The following is a 23,124-nucleotide window of genomic DNA, read 5'->3' on the forward strand; positions in this document are numbered from 1 at the left end:
TGCCTTCCTCTCGGTTTTCTATTGGCCAGCGCGGAGAAGCCGGGCGCTGATTGGGCCTTTCAAACAAATTTGCATCCCTCCTCCCGGCCAATCCACGCCCGAGTTTCCAGCCACGCCCCAAGAAGCGTGTCCGGCGGAAGGGAGGGAGGGTCTCCAGTAGCCCAGGTGGGTGGAAGTTGCTCCAACGGCTCTGTGCTTGTTAATCAGCGGGGCTGTGCGAGATCCGGTGGGGTGCGTGTCATCTCCCGCGCTGTGCACCGGAGATAAGTACGGCCTGGAGATTTCTGCGTGACTTGTTCTAGGTGTCGCCGCCGGGCGGGGGCCGTCTTCCTCACTTGCCCGCCTGGGATCCCGGCGCGGTTTCGAGGGCAGGGTCCTAAGAAAGACAACCCCAAATTACCAACCCAAAAGGAGGCAGGATAGCGAATATTCATCTAGAAAGAAAAAATAAGTCTCAACGAATGACACATTTAAAGATGCTGACAAATGCCATACACATCACAAAATCCAGGAAAATACTTGTATTAGCCCACCTTTTCCCCCATGTATTTCTGATTGCATATTCTGCTTCTTCATTGATATTAATCTTGTAATATTTTCTCCAGAGAGGAGAGCAAGATAAATCAGTCTTTAGTGTGGCTGATGAAATTTGTGATTGACATCTTAGGAATGTCAATCCTAAGGAAACACAGGGTGACTTAACCACATTTGTGTGCTTGTGCTGATGTGATTACCATAGTATGTGATTGAAAATAAAAGCATTACTGAGCACCAGGAGGTCCCTTAGAGGGGGATCTTCACCTCCTTTCAGCCTGCACGGCAATTCTATCATGATGTCCTGCAGAAATTTAGGTGGGGGTGGGGGGAGCGTGAGAACTTTGGGGCTCATGTAGTGTGTGTGACCACAAAATGTGTTGCGTTGTGCTGGACACAGAGATGTGCTGGCCTGATTCCCCTTAAGATGCCACAGCTGCTGGGAGGGCAGTTGGCCGGGGCCTTCAGTTGTCAGCCTATTCTGGGACGATTCAGTCGCAGAGAACTCCCTCACCCAAGATCTTGCTGCCCCAGGGTGGCCCAGCGCCAGTGACTGATCCAGGTGGGAACAGGAAGGCTGTACTATTTCAGTCTGATGGAAGAAAATCCTGGGCCACTTTATCTTCCGAGCTCTCAATTCCACGGAATTGGATGGGGTAACCTACCAATCCTGTTTCTTTCCCTCCCTTCCTCCCTATATAAACATCCTCTCAGTCTTCTCCAGTTGCAGGATCTACACATTTAATTTGTATCTTTTCCAATTTTCGCAAACAGGCTGAGGTGTCTTCCTCCTCCTTCCTTAGGAGCGTTCAGAAACTTAACATGTTCTTCCTCTGACTCTGTGCTTCCACACATATTTTACTTTTCAAACATCTAACTGGGCCCATTTAGAGACTTGGGACCTTGAATAAGATTTTTTTCTTCTTGGGTTTTGGACGATTGACTCTTTCATTGTTACCAGATAGAGCTGTCTAGGTTCTTGGCGTGTTGAACAAAGAATTGAACAAAACACACAAAGTAACAAAGGAATGAAGCAACGAAAAACAAAGCAACAGGAGAACGGAGTAAGGAGAGCACAGATTCATTGAAGAGAACTCGCAGAGTGAGAGCGGGCTGGAGCACCTGGCTCAAGAGCCGCTTCAATTAGGGCTTTTATAAAGCCAAAATAACTTGGCAACACCCGGGGTACCCTTTAGAGGCCTTCAATTGGTTACACCCTATGAAGGATTGGTCTGCGACCAATCAGAGCCTAAAGTGGAAACTTGGCCTGCAGTTATTCAGGGGCTGAAGTGGAAACTTCTTTCTTATTATCACAGGAGTGAAGATGTGGCCTATGTCCTGCCCAATCTTGCTTAAAACTGGCTGCACCTGCTGTTCTCTTGCTTATGTGAACTGGCTGCATCTGCTATTACTTTGCTTATGCCTCAACCCTTGGCTACCCCAGTTCCCTATTCTCCTGCCTCACCATGACTCTAACAAGCACAATAGTACCAGTTTTCAAAACTGGCGTCTCCCAGGGCTTATTCTCTATTCCTGGAAAACCATTCCAAGGTTTCCCTTCCTGGCTTCACTGACAATCCAAGCATCTGCCTCTGTCCTAGGAGTTTGGGGGCAGCTTCAGTGGAAAGGTTTCTCAATCTCAAGTTCAAGTCTTTAATTGAAGTCCAAAACGTACTTGCTTTAGCCAAACCCCTCTGAGCCAGCCAGAGTCAATGCATTAACCCTTACTGTTCTGGCCTGCTGGTCTTCCAATAGTCTCTGACTGGCTTTCCCCATCCCATGGTCCAAAGTGGTGCTCCAGCTAAGGAAAGAAGAACCCTGCACCATGCTTCTCATGTGATGCTGTAGCAGGAGAAGCCACAGACAAAACCCCTCAGACACCGAGTTAAAGAAGGAAGGGCTTTATTCAGCCAGGAGCTTCGGTAAGACTCACGTCTCCAACAACTGACCTCTACGAGTGAACAATTCCTGTCCCTTCTAAGGGCTCACAACTCTAAGGGGGTCCGTGTGAGAGGGTCATGATCAATAGATCATAGGGTACGTGATCTGGGGGCTGCATGCACTGGTAATTAGAACGGAACAGGACAGGGATTTTCACAGTGCTTTTCTATACAGTATCTGTAATCTATAGATAACATAACCGATTAGGTCAGGGGTTGATCTTTAACTACCAGGCCCAAGGTGTGGCGCCGGGCTGTCTGCTTGTGGATTTCATTTCTGCCTTTTAGTTTTTACTTCTTCTTTCTTTGGAGGCAGAAATTGGGCATAAGACAATATGAGGGGTGGTCTCCTCCCTTAATGCCATTCTCTATAATACCTCACCCCACCACCCTTGGCTGCCTAACCATATTACTCCAGACCTGCTAAGCAAACTCCTTCCCCACCACTTTCCACTCTCAAGTAACAGGGAAGGATCACAAGTCAGCTCCTTCCCCAGCAGCAGGTTTCTGGGCACAGCATCTTGGTTTCCAGAGATGAGGGTGGGTTGCTCTGGCTGCACCTGCACAGTGCCCTCTACTGGCCGGGCTGGGATTTCCAACCCTTCAAGTGCCGTTTAAATGGCTAGGAAGTAGTGCTCATTAAAGTTGTATTACAGCTGCTCTTATAAAATGTGCCTGAATTTTGCTTCAAATAAAAGAGATGGAGACTTATTCTGCATGGAGTTGTCATGTAAATATGTTTCTGTTGGAAAGGTGTGGAAATGTTACCACCAGTCTGGTTGGAGAAGCGCAGCTTTTGCCTGGTCCCAGCATTAACATAGAAACTCCTATGTAAAGGTGAGAATGTCAGTCTGGGATAAATTATCACAAACATCAGACCCCGCCCATTAGGCTGCTAAGAAAAGGGTTTGCTCTTTTCTGTTGCCCTGGAGCTGATTGATGCAAACAGAGGCTGTGAAATAGGCAACAAGCTAACTTTCCACGAGGTGTCAGTCAAAGCTCACAAAATGTGTTCATTGTTTGATTTAACGAGTCTCACATCTATCTAACTGAAGTAATTAAGGATGTTGGCAAGAAGTTAGTTGGAGGATCTTTCGTGAAGCAGTTTATAAAGTCCAATACTAGAAGGATGGCAAAATAAATGGTGATACTTATGTTTTATTGCCAGCAATTTTGAAAAAGTGTAATTATTGAGATCAAAATTCTATATGATCTTAATACAAAAAGGTTATAAACCTGTATTATACGTCTGCATTTTAAAAGTATATATTATATAATTTAAAGTATGATTATACATGTTTTAAAAGTGTGAGTATGTATGTCTCAGAATGTTTCCAGGGCCATCTCTGGATGATGGTGTGATGAATTATTTTTAATATTAGTTTTCCTTAGCTGCATTTTCTAGAATGAGCATTTGTTGTGCAATTATGAGTTTGCATTACTGATGTAATTAGAAAACACAGACGGCCAATTGTCTTAGTTCATTTTGTGCTGCTATAATAAAACCTGAGAGTAATGAACCTGTAATTTATAATGAACAGAAATTTATTTCTCACAGTTCTGAAGACTGGCGAGTCCCAGACTGAGTGATTGGCCTCTGGTGGGGGTCTGAGTGATTGGCCTCTGGTGACGGTCTTCTTGCTGTGCCATCTCATGGTGTAAGGCAGAAGAACTCTAGAGGCCAAGAGAGAGCAAAAAGGAGCCAAACTCTTTTTTTTTTTTTTTTTTTTTTGAGACAGAGTCTTGCTGTGTAACCCAGGCTGGAGTGCAATGGCGTGACCTCAGCTCACTGCAACCTCTGCTTCCTGGGTTCAAGCGATTCTCCTGCCTCAGCCTCCTGAGTAGCTGGGACTACAGCTGCATGCCACCACACCTGGCTAATTTTTTGTATTTTCAGTAGAGATGGGTTTGGCCAGGCTGGTCTCAAACTCCTAACCTCAAGTAATCCACCCACCTTGGCCTCCCAAAATGCTGGGATTACAGCCACTGTGCCCAGCCGTCAAACTCATTCTTTTATGAGAAACCCACTCCTGTGATCATTTCCACAATAATGGCATTAATCCATTCCCTCTGCCCTATAGCCTAATCACCTCTCATTAGGCCTCACCTCCCAACTCTGTTGCAAGGGAGATTAAATTTCCAATTCATGTTTCTGGGGGACACATTTAAACCACAGCACCCCTCATGTGCTTTTACCTTGGCTCTGCAAAATCAGGGGCCATTTATCCAAATGAGATAATGGCCCGGAACATTCTAAAGCTGCTATTGTACAGCAGGTACAACACATAGCTGGTAGCAATATATTCAGCTTTGTCTTTTCAGTTCAGATATTAAGGGTGGTCTTATCATTCTGTGGCAAATCCAAAGTTTCTACTGAGGTCGTTTCAAGGACTCTCACTTAGAAGCATTCTAGGTCATTCTTAGGCCAACAGGCATACTCACTGGGCCTCTTTGCCAAACTCCATTTATCCTTCATATCTGCTGCCAGGTAAGCCAGACTCAACAGTGAGTTCTTGCTAGTTTCATTGAACTCTCATCGCTGAATTTGTTACCCTAGGATTTATAACCAAAGGAATTAGATGTAGGTGTTTCTATAAGCTCATTAGACCTTATGATTTGGGGATAAAAGATTTAGTAAATATCTTTGCTTATTCTCCTGCTGCTTGCTCGCTCTCTCTCTCTCTCTCTCTCTCTCTCTCTCTGTGTGTGTGTGTGTGTGTGTGTGTGTGTGTAGGCAGTCTTATTTCAACTGTCTTTGTTTTGTCCTGGATTATCTTGTGTTTATTGATTGTATAAGGAAGTATTCCACAAAAGACAGATGCATATATAAGTTGATTATTTTCTGCTTCAATCTAATCCAGTCTTGAAGGCAAATGATTAGAGGTTCCTCAGACCTGTGACAATTATGTGAAAAGGCAATTAGTCGAACTTAGCGTTGGGCACCCTACAAAACCTTTATAATGACATTTACACTTCTGTCAACTTGTGAAAGAAGACCGCTTTGCTCAGTTTATATTTTAGGTCAAACAATTGTTGGGTCATTGGCAATCTCGCTGATTTCTTCTCGGCCTAACTTCTGCTTGGCCTAACTTCTGACACCACTCATGAGTGCACACTGTAGCACAGTCGACTGCAGTGACCCATCTTCTTCACGTGGATTTGTCTGTATCAAATTTTCAAACTCCTGCAGAAATTCTTCTTTGTATATAAAGTCTTATTATGATCCTTACTCTTGCATTCTTTTGGGTAAAAGGCAAAAGATGGCAAAAAACAATGACCATTTTAGAGAAAGTTTGCTGTGTTAAAAATCAATTCATATTTTAGGAGGCAGTCTAGAAAAATTGGGAGGCAAAGACACCAATCTTTCAATAATCAGTTTTTAAATCTGGTGTGGTAGAGCTGAAAACACAAGTTGTCGAAGGACACTAACCTTCTGAGACCCACCCTGTTTGGATCTAAGCAACTTTTCACTTGTACCTCTTCTAGTCTTTTTATTCCCTCCTCCAGTCTTCTAAATGAGCTAGTATTGCCTTGAGATTTCTCAGGAAAGGAACATTCATGTAAATGTTTAAGATCAGAAGGCAGATATATAGACGTTGAATTTAAAACCCAGTGTAGAGCTGAGTCAAAGACAGTCTGTACAGGCTGCTATAATAGGATACCATACACTAACCAGTTTATAAACAATAGAAATTTATTTCTTACAGTTCTGGAGGCTGGGAAGTCCAAGATCAAGGTGCTAGGAAGGTAGGTTTCATTCTGAAGCCTCTTGTCTTGGCTTGCAGGTGGCCATGTGCTCACATGACCTCTTTTTTGTGCATGTGGGGAGAGAGTGTGTGAGAGACAGCAAGTTCTCTGGTATCTCTTCTTATAAGGACACTAACTGTATTGGATCAGAGCCCCATCCTTATGACCTTATTTTACATTAATTATATACTTAAAGGCCCTATTTCCAAATAGAGTCACTTGTGGGTTAGGGCTTCAACATATAAATTTTTGGGGGACACAATTCAGTCCATAGCAATGCTATAAATATTTTCTTATACTTCAGGAAGATGGACAGATATTTGCAATAGGATCTTTGTTATGTACTATTTTCATGAATGACTAGATGTATATAGACTAGTCCACTTCATTTTAGCCCCTCATGAATGGGGAAAGTGGTTAAAATAAGAGGTTAGGAAAAGGAAGATTTGAATAATCCATCTGGAAATTAAAATACAATTAATTCTTAGAGACAAAAAGAAGGAAGCTCATTAAAGTCATTTTAGAAATCTGTCTCTTAAAGAGTAAATTGGACAAAGATTAACATTTTCATAAAATAAACACTAGATTTAAAAATTGGATTCCAGGAACCTTTTGAACATTATTCTAGGGTACGATCAACAGCTGAAAATGGACTCCGATTTGAATTAGGAGCCTTAAATGAAAAAATATATATAGAAAATTGTTAATTTAGAAGGTAACAGAACATTTTCTAATAAGTAACTGAGCCCTAGGGAAAAAAATAAGCTAGAAATAAAAATAAATATACAGCTTTATAAATGAAACAACTGGTCCCCCAAATAAAAACAAGAATCTAAGAGCCTCTGTATTCTCTAAGAATCATGAGGGTGTAAGTAAGGACACCTGTAGATTTCAAGGAGAAAGGCATTGGAAGAGCCAATGCCCTCTACTGAGGGTGCTACTCTTGGGGAGCTATTAGCACCCCCAAGTTTCGTGTCCTTTCTCTAATCTTCTAAGGAGAATTGTTTACATATGGACAATGATATAGTTCTTCTTTTGATATGCATGGCCCTGTACCTACAATAAATCCTGCTTCCATAGAACATCATCCCCTTCAGAATCAAATTTTAAAGTTGTCTAAAAAGAATAAGGAAGGCACATTGACGGAAAGCAAGAAGAGAAAAATGAGAAATTTGGTCTTAAACTAAAAATGCCTTATTGTGCCAGACTGTCAAAGAGACAAACATGAGGTATGCAGTCAACTGTAGAAGCCTTGAGGGCAAATAAACTTTGTCTATCTCGACTAACAAAAACCATCCAGGTAGTGGACATTTGTAACAATACTAAGCCCTTTCCTAAATTCCAACATGGTGTCTTCATCAGATGAATACTTTTATTTTTCTTTAGGAAACAATTTCTACATATTAGCCAGAGTTCTCTAGAGAAACAGAACCAATATGAGATAGACAGATAGATAGATAGATAGATAGATAGATAGATAGATAGATAGATAGGAAAATAGATAGACAGAAAGACAGACATTTATTTTGAGGGATGGGCTCATGTGTTTATGGAAGCTGAGGAGTCCCATCATTTTCCGTCTGCAAGCTGGAGGTCCAGGAAAGGCGGTGGCGTGGTTCCAGTCCAAGAACCAGGACCTCTGATGTCCAAAGACAGAAGATGGATGTCCCAGCTCAAGTAAAAAGCAAACTCACCCTTCCTCTACCCTTCTGTCCTATTCAGGGGTTCTCAACAGATTAGACCATGCTCCCCCAAAATGGTGAGGGTGATTTTCTTTCCTTGCCCTGCCTATTCAAATGCTAATCTTTTCTGCTGACAGTAGGTGGAGTTTTGAAGAGTGTGGCGTTCAGGATTTGTGAAGTTTCAGTGGTGTCAGGGGCTGGTGCAGTCTGTGTAAGTATGGGTACTCATGTGAGACTGCTGAGTCCTCAGAGAGGTCCATGGAACTCTTTTTCTTCTCAGTCTCCTCTTTTTGTTCTCATTCAGCCAAAGTTACAAGAAAGAATCATAAAAAATTATCCACCTCTTTACCACTATAAATGATGCTTTCTGAAGAAGAGATTTCATTTGCAAAGATCGTATTTTCAGTCCGAACACTGATCAGCAGAATTTCATTCTGATTTCATCTTTGAATATTTCATTGAATCATCTGTCAGGGCAGTAGCTGCACAAAATCATTTAAGACTCTGAACAATAGATCTCAAACAATTGTGAAATGAAAACAAACAAACAAACATATAGGCTGGGCGTGGTGGCTCACGCCTGTAATTTCAACACTTTGGGAGGCCAAGGTGGGTGGATCATTTGAGGTCAGGAGTTCAAGACCATCCTGGCCAAAATGGTGAACCCCAGTCTCCACCAGAAATACAAAAAAAATTAGCTGGGTATGGTGGCACACGCCTGTAATCCGAGCCATTGGGGGAGGCTGAGGCAGGAGAATTGCTTGAACCTGGGAGATGGAGGTTGCAGTGAGCTGAGATCACGTTACTGCACTCCAGCCTGGGCAACAGCGTGAGACTCCATCTCAAAACAAACAAACAAACTTAGGAATATTATTTTAAGAAGGGATTGGGAGATTTCCTAAGAAAATAATTCTTATCAACTCCGTGAGAAGCTCATCTTGCCTTTCTTTTAGCTTTCACATAGATTGGTCCAAGTCACACAGAATTACTCTAGATACAGGAAGTATTATACCGGAAGTATTATAGAATTACTCTAGATACAGGAAGTATTATTCCGGAAGTATTATAGAATTACTCTAGATACAGGAAGTATTATACCGGAAGTATTACAGAATTACTCTAGATACAGGAAGTATTATTAGCAATGGCCTAGACTCACTCTTAATTGGCCCAAATAAAATCCAAGCTTATTCTATTATGCATAGCTACTATTTGGGCTGAGGAATTTAAACTGGTTTTATGTAGCTTGATCAAATTCACATTAGTAGCATTAATTATAGAAATGGCTATATTTGGGTCTTTCTAAGAGTTGAGAAGGCAACTCATCCTTAAGTTCACTTCAAATTGTCCTTCAAATTAGCTGCACAAGCAACAGCTTAGGAGAGTTGTATTATAAAATTCAGCTCTCTAGTAAAGCCTAGAATTGGTCAAGAAAAGTAATTATCACCTAGACTTCCTGGTATCATCTCTTTATTCATTTTTAAGATGACATGAAAAAACCATTAAATTGGGATTTTGTATTAGACTATCCAAAGATTGGTTGTGGGCATGGATACTTTTGAATGAATGGAACACAAGTACGAGCTTCTCCTTCATTGGATAAGAGTAACAGAAGGCTGCCAGACTGAGTGTGTTACATAGGAGTATGGTAATATGTGAGGGAAAGAGTAACAATCAAATTAGTAAACAGCAGAAAGATGTCGGGTGGTGTCTATTAACAGCAGGGATTTGCTGCATATGTTAACATCAGATTTAAAGGTAATCCTAGTACAAGACCAAAAGATGCTTTGACTAATTTAGTGGAGGCCTGTACCTGCTTGGATACATGAAGCTAAGCCTTCGATATTGGATCAAAGAATAGCTAAAAAAGACCATGAGTTTTTGACGTATGCCATGCCATAGAGGTAATACTTTTAAGAGCATCACTGTCCATTAAAAATATAATGTGAGACACATTGGTCATTTTAAGTTTTTAAAATATTAACATTTTTTAAAAGTAAAAAGAAATAGGTGAAGGTATTTTTAAAACATTTCATTTAACCCAATGTATCTAAAATATCATCAGTTCAACATTTAACCAATGCTAAAAATTATTAACGAGATATGTTACATTTATTTTTACATACTAAGTCTTCAAACTCCAGTGCTCTAACCTCACACTTAGGAGCACATCTCAATTTGGACTAGCACAGTTCAAGTTCTTAGCCTTGTGACACAGCTTATCCTTTCATGGACATGAAAGAGAATTATGATAATCTAGGAAGAATGCATCTGGACTCTTACAGGTTTGTAATTAACTAACCAAAAATACATCCAGCTTTGTCTTTGTACTTCAGATATTGTGGGTGGCACATCATTCTCTCACAGTATTATCACTTTCCTATTTGATGCTACTGAAGCCACAGTGGGAAGATATGCCTCTGTGGGCTTTCTGTTAGGATCGCAGAAAGTGACATCTTTTCTGTTTTCTCTCATGTAGCAATTTGTGGGCTAGTACCTAAGGAATTTCTGACTCTAAACGCTAAAGCTTATGTGGTCTAAAATTTACATTAAAATGTCAGCATAGATAGTGTGCAATAAATATGTGGGTTAGTTTTAATTTCTACCTTTGGGGCTGTCAGGTGCCACAATGAGGAATACCTACTTTTTTGGGGGGAGCCAGTTTATATATTTTCCTAAGTAATCATTCATTTTTGTCAAGACTTTCAAATATACTGGTTTAAATGAATATATAGCATTCTCTTATATTCCAGTTGTCATTGTATCTGTAGTTACGGCTCCGAATTTTTTTTTTTTTTCCCAAACAAAACAGGCTTTATTTAGATCACCAAAAAGAACATTTTACAGAAAGGGAACCATAACATTACACAAAAAAGTATAGCTGTAAAATTGCAAACAAGAAAAGCAATGCTTTCTTTAGCTCATCAAAAATAATGTTTCACAGAGAGGGAACCGTTAGAAGCAAATTATAGTTGCAAATTTTCTTTTGCCATCAATATGGATTCCCTCTAAAATACTTCAAGACTACTTTGCGATTTTCAAGTACAAACTAAACCTTGTTGGACAGAGTTGCTTAGCATCATCAAGAGAATGAAACCGATCTGCAAAAACAACTTTGTTTAATGCTAATAATGAAACAATGTGGTTCTTGCTAACTAACTGCAATGTCTACTGAAATGGCCTAACCTATGTATACTTCCATGAACATTTCACTGTGAACACAGTTGCTTTTTTCCTGCCATCACAGATGGCCTACAACGTAGCAAGTGTCATGTCAGAACACTTTCAGGCACCTAGGAAATAATTCTAAACAGAGTAACTACAGTATATGGGGAACTCAAACGGGACCACCTCTGTCAAAGCCCCCAGGTGGGCAGTGTTTTGTGCTCTGGGTAAAGACCCACCACCTTGTTAGTTGTTTACCTGGAACTCAGAACGCCATGCTAGACGGAGCAGTTGTTCTTACAGAACCATCAACGCTTTTATAGACTGCCTGGGAGTTCTTGGTGCTGTAATGCACCTCAGAGGCAGCGACATAAGCCGACTCTGGGAAGAAGTCATCGTGGTATTCTGCTAAAAACCTCACAAAGAGATCAAAGTGCTTCAATAAAGCCTTCAGATTCTTCTCAGTAAAGGACATTTTTCCAAGAATTTCTGGAAGTTTTACAAACAATCGCAGCAAATGTTGCGCCCCGTAAATGTAAGAGGGTGGAGGCGCCTGGTCACCTGGTGGGTAATTGTCAGGCACGAGCTTCCAGGAGAGGACCTCATTTATTTCATTAGTTCTTCTCCCTTCAAAGCCAGCAAACGCAGCACTCCCTTCTATTCCCTGACTCTGGTTAGGAGTCAGAGGATTAGGTGAAGATGATCTGCTATGCACAGGTGTCTTCTTTTCCAGGTGCAGGAACAGCTTGGGCATGCTGGTGGACATGTCCTGCTGCCAGCGCTTGGGCTGAGGTGAGGTGCTGCTCTTAGAAAGCCTGTCACAGTTGGCGGTGTGGGGCGAGGACCGCCTCAGAGACCGCACTGCTTCCGGCTCGGCTTTGCGCCTTTTGGGGGTGGCTCGTTCACCAGTGGTTGACGGACTCTCTGTAGACTGCGGCCTGGATGGATTCAACAAATCTCTCTCTCTGGGAGAGAGCTTCTCCTGGCTCCTGCTAGTATTTGTGGCACTTTCCTTAATTGCAAGAAAAACCTTAGATGCAGTCACCTTTTTATACTGAGCTTGTTCATAGGGATAGAGTAAAACCAACGGGAGAGTGTAATCAAAAGTTATTCTTAATCCATCCGCCATCTCCTTACAAAGGTCAACATTCTTTTCTGCTGGGACATAAGGCACATTCTTGTTGGCATGTGGCATAGCGTGATGGTGACGAGGCCTCTCATTGGCTGAAAAGGCTGCACTGATAGCAAAATGCCTCACATAGGATTCCAAAATCGTTATGATGTTGGTGTGGCATGGAAGTTTCACTAACCGTTTCCTCCGATTAATGTAGTAACAATCTTCCTCCAGCTGCCTCTTCAAAACTTCAGGGATTTCTAGAGTTACTGTTCTTTCTTCCATTTCCCTTTTTGTTTGAAGCTCCGGTTCTTCTTTCACTTCAGTCTTTTCTTCAGTATCACTTTCTTCACTTATTTTTTCATCCTTGTCTTCACTACTGTCGGAGGAACTGCTTAATGAGTTTTCATCATTTTCATCTCTTTCTTCGATGGAAAGGCCTTTTAAAAAAAGACAGAGTTAGCACCAGGCAACCTGGAGGGGCTGCTTCTTTCTCTCTTGCTCCTCAGGTGAGCTACAAATTTTCTTGCCAATTTATGCTGTAATCTACGATTTTCTTTTCTCTCTTTTTTTTTGTGACAGCGTTTCCACACTGACCTCCGCCTCCCGGGGTTCAAGCAATTTTCCTGCCTCACCCTCCAGAGTAGCTGGGATTATAGGCGCCCACCACCATGCCCTGCTAATTGTTTTGTATTTTTAGCAGAGATGGGGTTTCACCATGTTGGCCAGGCAGGTCTCGAACTCCTGACCTCAAGTGATCTGCCCACCTTTGCCTCTCAAAGTGCTGGGATTACACGAGTGAGCCACCGTGCCCTGCCCCTAATCTACGATTTTCTTTTCTTTTCTTCTTTTTTTTTTTGAGACAGAGTCTCGCCCTGCCAACCAGGCTGGAGGGCAACGGCGTGATCTCGGCTCACTGCAATCTCCGCCTCCCGGGTTCAAACGATTCTCCTACCTCAGCCTCCCGAGTAGCTGGGATTACAGGCGTTCGCCACCACACCCAGCTATTTTTTTATATTTTTAGTAGAGACAGAGTTTCACCATGTTGGCCAGGCTGGTCTCCAACTCCTGACTTCGTGATCCGCCCGCCTCGGCCTCCCAAAGTGCTGGGATTACAGGCGTGAGCCACCGCGCCCGGCCAATCTACGATTTTCACTGGGCTCACAAAGCACACGATCTTCGGCTACCCATCTATCCCAACTTCCGTTCCAACCACTACAATGGCTCTGGTATTCTGGGATCTCGCTGCCTTTTTCGCCTTTCCCAACAATAACATTAACAATCTAGGTCAGACGGCGTCCGACGGGAGCGTCCCACGGGAGCCCACGCGGCACTGGGCCGCAGAGCAGGAGAGATTTAACGCGAAGAGAGAAACCCACCGTGGTTAAGAGGCCTCCTCCGCCGGCGGCGTGCGTCTGCGTCCCGGGCGCACACGTAGCGCTGGCTACGCGACAGGGCGCGCGCGACGCTCCCGACGGCGCATGCGCGATGCGGTGTGCCGGGCGGAAGTCCCGTTTAATGTCTAATGCTATTTATTTATGTATCCGTTGTCTCTCTTTTCTTAATTATATTGTTGAACTTTATCTGTTTTACTGGTCTTTTAAAGGAACCAGCGCTTAATGTTTCTTTATCTACCCTACACGTTTTTGTTTTTATTTTCTTTAATTTCTTGACTGTATTCTTTTCTTCCTTTTAACTTAGGTTAAACTGTTCTAAAATCATTTCTTGAATTGAAAGCATAATGAATTTACTTCCACTTACTTTTGTTTGCTAATAAATGCATTTAAGGCTATCTATTCTTTGAGTACCAGTTAGTGATTTTCCTTTTGTTTCCTTCTTTGATACAAGCGTTATTTAGGAGTTTTTATTACTATTTCTACTTGCAAAGATAAATTTAATATTATTCCCTACTTTAAAAATCCTAAATGTAATACGAAAAGATATTGAATATTAAAATAATTAAAATTTATAGTCCTAACATTTTGCTTAATGATAAATACTAGAAGCATTTCATTTGTCAAGAAGAAAAACATTTTATATTTAACTTTAAAATTAAATATGCAATACATACAAAACCTTTTGTGGCATGCATAACATATAAAGAATAACAATAAAATATCACTCATGTTGGTATTTGAGTTCTTATGCTGTTGCCAACACTTAGTATTGTGTTTTTGCAAATATTCCCAGTGCAAAATTGAAGTAAAATTTGTATTTTTCTCCTTTATGACAGGCATTTTTGGTGTCTTATTTAAGAAATCCTTTTATGTTCCATGGTAATAAAACTTACCTTTCACATTTCAACTTTTAATCCACGGGAACTGATTTTTGTATTTGCTTTAAGGTAGAAGGCCAATTCTTTCTCTTTTCCTTAGTGTGGATAACAAATTGTCTCAGTAGCATTTATTGAATAATTTATCCTTTCCTCACTGTTCTATAATGCCACCCAAACTGTGTCTCTTCTATGTGTACACTGGCCTGTCTCTAGATTCTATATTGTGTTTCACTGGTCTTTTTTTTTCCTACCTTTGCACCTAATCACAGTGTTATAGTAACTAGCTGCATAACTTCTCACCTTGTTCGTTTTCCTTAGCTGTGTTATGGCTATTGTTGACCTTTGATTTTTCCATATACATTTTATTACCAGCTTGTTAGTTTTACCAAAAACTCTTGGCATTTTGATTAGATTTACTTTGAATCTATAGATCAATTAGGGGGAATAATTGATATCTTTATGAGATTGGGTCTTCTAATCCGTTAACATGGAATATCTCGCCTGTAATTTAGGTCTTCTTTAATATCTTTCAAAAGATGGAAAAATTATATTTTTCTTTATAGTTATAATTTTAGCAGTATACATTTTATGAATTATAATTTTATCAGATACTCACATTTTGTTGGATTTTTAGGAGTCTTTTGTAAATTATGTTGATTTAAAGTTCCATTTTTCTACTGTTGATGTATGAAAATGAAAGTAACATTTTAAAATTAGAATTTAATGAAATAATTACAGATTCACATGTAGTTGTAAGCAATATTCAAGATACCTCTTTTATACTTTAAATAGTTTCCCTGAAGGTAACGTTTTGCTTGTGTTGTCTTTATTTTCCTCTTCTTTTCCTAATTTTTTGAGCTAGAAGTGTAAGTTATTGATTTATAGCATTTAGTGCTATAAATTTCCCTCACATAATTGTTTTAGCTGCATCCCACATATTTTGATTATGTTTTCATTTTCATTCAATTCTATGTATTTTTAAAAGTTTCCTTTTATACTTCTTTGATCCATGGCTTATTCAGAAGTATGTTGTTCAATTTCTACATGTTTAGAGATTTTCTTGTCTTCCTGTTATTGATTTCTAGTTTGATTCTATTATCATCAAATGACATAATCTATATTATTTCAATGCTTCTAAACTTGTTGAGACTTGTTTTATGGCCCAGAATACTGTCTGTTTTGGTGTACGTTCCATGGGTGCTTGAAAAAATGCATATCCTGCTCTTGTTGGGTGGACTAAAAGACTCCACAAGTCATTGAATGCTGTCAGTGGTATCCTCTGACTGAGATATTATTTGGCAAATAAAAATGAAGAGTGTCAATGTCTTGTCCTATATATAGTAATAAGATGGTTCTCCAAATAAAACAGATGAAGAAGATTCAGTTGAATATTTGCTTCTATTGTAAAAAATGTATAATCAATGACAAAGTAAACAATTGAAATATTGAGAAATATAGTTATATTTGAAAGTTAAATGAGATCTTTCTTAATCTTTAAAAAAGTGAGATCAAAGTGAAAGGAATTACTATGGGGTTACTCAAGAAACTTATATAATTTAAAAATAACCCTCAATATTTCATCTTTGTGGCAGACATGTAAGGATAGGATTCAGGATGCTGATTTGGAAACACGTTATGCTAATTTAGGTTTTATTAAGAATTATATGGTGACTACATTCAAATATCTGTATAATCATGTGAGATTAGATCAGGTTGGGCAAATTAACCTCAGCATTAACCCACATTTCTAGGAGGAATTAGTTGAGCTACTAAACAATGACTTAGAGGTCAAACTTGACTTAATCTAATTACAAAAACTTTTTGTTCTAGTTAAGACTTTCATATCTACTGTGTAGCATAAGTAGTTTATTATAGCACTTTTGGCTACACATTCAGGTGGAAAGTGTTCAGAGCAATAATTCGGTTATTGCAAAATATTGCTCATATATAAAAGAACAGATTTGAGACTTGAGAGACATGAAATGCAGGGATCTCACTAAGTTTTATTAATGAAAGTTATTTTGAGACATTTAATACTATTTGCAACCTACATACTAGAAATAACTAGAACAGTTTTGTAATATAATGAGAAGATTTTATCATGAAAATTAAATATTGAAATAATATACTTTTGGATTGCTGGTTCAAATCCACTGTACAACTTTGAAACAACTGCCCAGTGACCTACAGTATAACTTATCTATGTCCTCTTGGTTTCTGAGTTCTTTTTCCCGGCTGTTCTCTGTGCCTGTCACCTGTTAAAGGATATGGCTCCAAGGTCTTTCTATTACAGATGCTTAGCATTTGGTAATATTTCAAGCCTGTGCCGTTGTTATTACTCCATACTATGTCCTAAATAATGTGCACAAATATAAAGCTTCCTAATATTTTCTACTTTATCCCTCTATAATTTGCCTTGTCATCTTATTCTTCCTTCAATTAAAATTATTTCCCCTTTTTCTTATCTTCACATAAATATGATCTACCATTACTCAACACTAACTCTAAATTGTTGTGTTTATTAGTACTTCAAATTTTTGGTTCTAGTATTTATTAGTACTTCGTTCATTTTTCTGTATCTTTTCTACAGAATGGCTTTTAATTTTCTTTCATGATGTTTTTATAGCAGCTGAGCTTAAATATTTACGTTCATGGTCATTTCAATATTGTAAGGGGGTCAGGAAAGTCTTTCCAAGAATGACATCAAAGGCAAGAAATAGAAAATATGTTGAAAAAATGTGAATACAGAGAAATGAAACATTTCTTTATGACAAAATAAGACACATTTAATAACCAACAAAATGGAAAACATAGTTGCATTCTATATTACAAAGGTTTAATAAGAAGAACATATAAATAAGAACATGAAAACTCCAAAAAGAGAAAGGACAAAGTTCATAAATTGTCATTATTAAAAGAAAAACAGCTGAATTAAATTTAATGGAGTTTAATTGAGCAATGACCTATTCATTAATTGGATAGCTCCCAGAATCACAGCAGATTCAGAGACTCCAGCACAGCCACATGGTGGAAGATTTGTAGACAAAAAAAGGGAAGTGAGGTAGAGAAACAACTGTATTGGTTACAGCTCAGCATTTGCTTTCTGTGAACACACTCTGAACACTCAGAAGTGTATGAGTGATTGAAGTATGGCTGCTGGGATTGGCCAAGACTCAATTAGTGTTACAGTCATATACTCCTAAGTTAGGTTTTCAGTCTCGTCTGCCTATTAAGTTAGGTTGCAGTTTGTCCACAAGGACTCAAATATAGAAGTACGGAGTCCTTCTCGGGCAATATTTAGTTTGGTTTAAAAGCATCAACCAACATGGAATACAATGGCTCATAAATGTGTGAAATTTTCTGCCCCCAAACTAAATTAAAATCCATGAATCATCATTTGAAGTCTATCAAATTAGTAACACAAAGAACAATAACAAATATCAGTGAGGGTGTGAAGAAGTGAATATTTTCTTATATTTTGCATTAATTTGTATAATGTTTCCAGAGGTCAATTTAGGGCTATGTGTGAGGATCCTTTAAAACATGTCTGTTCTTTGATTTAACGAAGTCTACTTCTTGAAATGTATTCACGGTAATTGTGGATATTGACGAGGATTTAGCTGGAGGACGTTTAGTGAAACACTGTTGATAATGTCCAATACTACAAGGATGGCTGAGTAAATGGTGATAGATACTGATTTGTGTTCCATTAACATGTTTTTGAAGAACTGTATTTATTGGCATCTAAAATGTATTTAAAATTTTTAGTATAAAAGGAGATTCCAAACATATGTATTACATACATGCATTTAAAAAATATACATTATTTGTTTTAAAAGTTTGAGTGTGTATATATTAAAATGTTTCCAGGGTTATCTCTGGATAATGGTGTGATGGGTTATTTCTAATGTTAGTTGTCCTTAGCTGCATTTTCTAGAATGAGCATGCATTGTACAGTCACAAGAGTGCATTTCTTACATAACTAAAAAACACAGAAGACCAATCATGTGTTTTTCACCTTGGCTCGACAAAATTAGAGCCCTTTTAGCCAAATAAGACACACACAGCTCCAACCTTCTAAAACCGCTGGTGTACAGTTGGAGGGTGTTTTATCATCATTATCCCTCGCCTCCCAGCTCTTACCACAGCTCTCTTTGGTGATGTTCCTGCCCTAGTTTCATGTGGTGGGGAATTGCTTTTTCTTCCTCACCTTAGGCTTTTTGCAATACAAGTACACTTTTAGGGTCACGATTAATGTATTTTAATGGGCTATCCATCTTAAAAATCAATGAAAAGAATTTACATTAAAGATAGAAGGCAATTAGACTGATTTGGATGACCTATTTTTAATCAACCCCATTATTTGTGGATCTGAAAACTCTCAGAACATCTTTCTTTGAAACATTCAAGGATCGGTCCTCTGTTATGATGTGTGAATAATTTTAAAACAGGAGGCATGAGGTTAATTGATAACTTGGAAATCTCTTTAAATTACCCACCTTAGAAATGTTCCAGAAGGCCCCCTTCCTCTTGCATCGGCCCTTTGCCATTCCTTTTACCTCCCATGGTTTACTGGAATAAATTTGACAGGTACAGAAGACACTGTGTTCTGTTTCTTGAAAAGCTTTGGGGCATCTACTCCTTACTTAGAATTAGCTTTTAAGTCAATAGTGTTACATCTTCTCTCAGCTATCTTCATCCCTTTATATTCAACTATTTTCACCATTGCGTCTAATGTTCTTATTTCTTGCAAGAAATAAGAATTATTTATGTCACTCTCATTTATCAAAATTATTTCTTAACATTATTATAAAACACACAGAATTTAGGCTGTTTAGAAATTCTTGCTCTCCTAACTTCTGTATTTAAATTTTTAACTTATACCCCAGATTTTTTTGTATTGCTGAAGGGGATATGTATTTTAGAACTCTTGATGAATTTTCCTAATTTTACAGTTTTGGAAGTACTTGACAGAAAACAGGTAACGACTGACATTTCCATTCCTACTCATTTCCCTTGTTTCTAAGTAGTATTTTTATGACATTCTTGGATTTAGTATGAAAATGATGCTCTCCATTTGCAGCCACTCCTCAGAAATTAATATAATTTGCTAGTGTCCTGAGGAGAAGTTACAGAAACCAATTATAATGGTTAATATTGGATTGGACTGGATTGGTTCATCTTGACTGGATTGCAGGATGCAATGTACTGTTTCTAGGTGTGTCTGTGAGGGTGTTGCCAAAGGAGACTAACAATTGAGTCGGTGGACTGGGAGTCGCAGACCCACCCTCAGTCTGGGTGGGCACCACCTAATCAGCTGTCAGCACGGCCAGAGTAAAGCAGGCAGAAGAATGTAGGAGGACTTGACTGGTTTAGTCTTCCAGCCTACGTTTTGCTACCATGCTGGATGCTTCCTGCCCTCGAACACTGAACTCCAAGTTCTTCAGCTTTGAGACTCTTGGACCTTTGACCACAGACTGAAAGCTGCACTGTCTGTCAGTTTTCCCACTTTTGAGGTTTTGGAGCTTGGACTGGCTTCCTTGCTCCTCAGCTTGCACACAGCCTATTGTGGGACCTGTCCTTGTGATTGTGTGAGTCAATACTCCTTAATAAACTCATGTATCCTATTAGTTCTGTCCCTCTAGAGAACCCTAATACACCAATGAACAACAGCTCCTGTCCCAGGAGCAATAAGTAGTGGTTTGCTGTAAGTACCATTGAGTGTGATAGTCTCTGAAGGAACCATGGCCCTTTTCTAGTCAGGAGAGTCCTGGAGTTTAAGTTAGTGTACTTGAGAATATGCTCTTGTAAATTAAGACTAAGCCAATGCCAATCATGAAGCGGTGATGGCCATAGCTTTTCCCTTCCCGCTAATGTTTACTGCAGGCTTACAGTTCACCAGGCTGGCATATCATATACATCATGTTGCTTCCTCCCCATCACAATTCTCTGAGATCAACACTTATTATCCACATTTTACAGGATGGAGACTGAGGCTGGGGGAAGTGGGGTGGTGGAGAGGTAGCTTGTCCAGGGTCACCAAATAACTAGTGCAGCTGGAATTTGAAACCAAATAGAATAAGAAAGTTGGCCAAAGATCTGGCAGGACTCTTCTTCTTGTCAGGCCCTGAGTCATCTTTTTAATAGATTGCATTTATTATTTTTTTAATTTAATTTTAAAAATTTTTATTTTACTTTAGGTTCTGGGATATAGAATGTGCAGGTTTGTTACATAGGTATACATGTGCCATGGTGGTTTGCTACACCTATCAACCTGTCATCTAGGTTTTAAGCCCCACATGCATTAGGTATTTCTCCTAATGCTCTCCCTCCCCTTTCTCCCTACCCCATGACAGGCCCCGGTGTGTGATGTTCCCCTTCCTGTTTCCATGTGTTCTCATTGTTCAACTCCCACTTATGAGTGAGAACATGAGGTGTTTGGTTTTCTGTTTCTGTTAGTTTGCTGAGAATGATGGTTTTCAGCTTTATCCATGTCCCTGCAAAGGACATGAACTCATTCTTTTTTGTGGCTGCATAGTATTCCATGGAGTATGCATGCCACATTTTCTTTATCCAATCTATCATTGATGGGCATTTGGGTTGGTTCCAAGTCTTTGCTATTGTAAGCAGTGCTGCAATAGATTGCATTTTTTTAGAGCAATTTTTGGGTTACAGCAAAAATAAGCAGAAAGTATAGAGATTTTTTCCATAAGGCCCCTGTCCCCACATATGCACAGCCTCCATTGTCAACATCCCCAAGAAGGTACATTTGTTGCAAGCTATGAACCTACATGACACATCATTATCACTTGATGTCCATAGTTTACATTAGGGTTGACTAACACAGTTGTACATTCTGTGGCTTTGGACACATTTATAATGATGTGTTTCTACCATCGTAGTATCATATAGAGTAGTTTTACTGCCATAATCATTCTATGTGCTCCACCTATTCATCCCTCCATTCTCCTCAACCCCTGGCAACCAATGAACTCTTTACTTTCTTCATAGGTTTGCCTTCTCCAGAATGTCACAAAAATGGAGTCATATAGTGTGTAGGCTTTTTAGATTGGCTTCTGTAACAACTAATTTCACAGGTAATGTGCATTTAAGTTTCCCCTATGTCTTCTCATGGCTTGATAGTTCATTTCTTTTGAGCTCTGAATAATATTGCATTGCCTGGATGTACCACAGTCTATCCATTCACCTACTGAAGGATATTAAGTTGCTTCCAAGTTTTGACAATTATAAATAAAATTGCTGTAAACCTCTGTGTGCAGGGTTTTGTGTGGGCATAGGTTTTCAGCTCCTTTGGATATATACCAAGGAGTGGAATTCCTGGATTATATCTTAAGAGTATGTTAGTTTTGTAAGAAACTGCCAAACTGTCTTCCAAAGTGACTGTACCATTTTACATGTTCACCAGCAATGAATGAGAGATCTTTTTGCTCCACATTAATTTTTTTCAGCACTGAAAGATTTAGAATTCTAAGAAGCAGCCATTCATCAAATGATCTTTCAGAACAAAGTTACATCTATTTTCTGTTCAATATATTACTCGAGATTCAGGTATTGCCTGTACTAGTTTCTCAGGCCTCAGCCAGTGAGCAGAGTTTTATTTGTCTCAAAATCCACACAGCAAAGACCTCTTTTTGTGGAAGGAAGGGCATAGAGAGCTTTGTTTGTTGGGATCAGTCTCTGAGGCATCATCTGGTTTACTTCCAGGATGGGAGAGACCTATGATTTTTTTGTTTTTCATATTTTAATTGAAGCTCTTTATTGATGAAACAAAATGGGAAAGCATGCTTCAGATTGCCAAGCAAAAATACTTTATTAAACATAAAGATTAGTTTTCAACAATTCTGGAAATTTCAATCAAGAAAGCGTGGATATTTTCCAAAATGGTGTTGAAAATTGTGTTCATTGTATACTTTCATGATCTAAGGAGCTGGGTTCTCTGTGACCCTGACATTCTCTTTCCCTGTGTGCTCCTTGGGTGGTTTCTGTGTCCCTTGACAGCCCCTCAAGTTCCTCCTCTCCAGTATCCTGTGTTCATTCCTACTCACTTGCAGCATGGCCTACAGGACTCGTGCCACGCGCCTTAGAGGATGTTGCCTCCTGCACACGCTTTAGAGCATGGTGCTTCCTGGGGTCCTTCCTGGGCTCTTCTCTTTGAGGTGAAGTAAACATCCTCCTCACTCAAAGAATTTTTTTAAAGTCCGTACTTTATTCAGTTATCCTTAGTTTTTACCTACCGTCCTTTTTCTATCTCTGGATTCCACATCTAAGATATCACATTAGTTGGGTATCCATTTACTTCTCATGTCTCTTTGTCCTCTTGGCTGTGACAGTTTTTCTGATTTCCCTTGTTTTTGATGATCTTGATAGTTTTGAACAGTGCTGGTTAGATATTTTGTAGAACATTCCTTAATTAAGATTTGTCTGATGTTTTTCTCACAATTAGACTTGGGTTGTGACCTTTTGGGAGGAGGACCACAGAGGTAAATGGCCATTTTCATCACATCACATCAAGGGTACACACTATCAACCTAATTAATCACTCACTATTGGTGTAGACTTTAATCACCTGGTTAAGGTAGTGTTTGTCAAGTTCCTCTGCTGTGAAAGTACTTTTTTTCCCTCTCCCTTTTCTTACTCAACCCTTTG

At 39.4% G+C, this 23,124-nt stretch overlaps 1 protein-coding gene across 3 annotated transcripts; it reads right to left on the bottom strand.

Moving 5' to 3' along the window:
- Window positions 1–135: 135 nt before the first annotated feature.
- On the bottom strand, window positions 136–13,654 carry LOC101012770 (putative male-specific lethal-3 protein-like 2). Of its 3 annotated transcripts, none has more exons than XM_031651627.1 (3): window positions 13,562–13,654; window positions 11,327–12,622; window positions 136–376 (listed from the first exon to the last, which is right to left on the bottom strand). In XM_031651627.1, the coding sequence occupies exon 2, from the start codon at window positions 12,465–12,467 to the stop codon at window positions 11,334–11,336; it is 1,134 nt and encodes a 377-aa protein (XP_031507487.1). In that variant the 5' UTR covers window positions 12,468–12,622; window positions 13,562–13,654; the 3' UTR covers window positions 136–376; window positions 11,327–11,333. The 3 variants fall into 3 exon arrangements, with proteins under 3 accessions (XP_031507487.1, XP_031507486.1, XP_009181650.3); XM_031651626.1 differs by lacking the exon at window positions 136–376 and adding an exon at window positions 2,760–4,148; XM_009183386.3 differs by lacking the exon at window positions 136–376 and having other exon boundaries at window positions 9,921–12,622.
- Between the last annotated feature and the right edge of the window lie 9,470 nt (window positions 13,655–23,124).

This window comes from Papio anubis, chromosome 10 (assembly GCF_008728515.1).
Source record: "Papio anubis isolate 15944 chromosome 10, Panubis1.0, whole genome shotgun sequence".
Taxonomy (NCBI): Eukaryota; Metazoa; Chordata; class Mammalia; order Primates; family Cercopithecidae; genus Papio; species Papio anubis.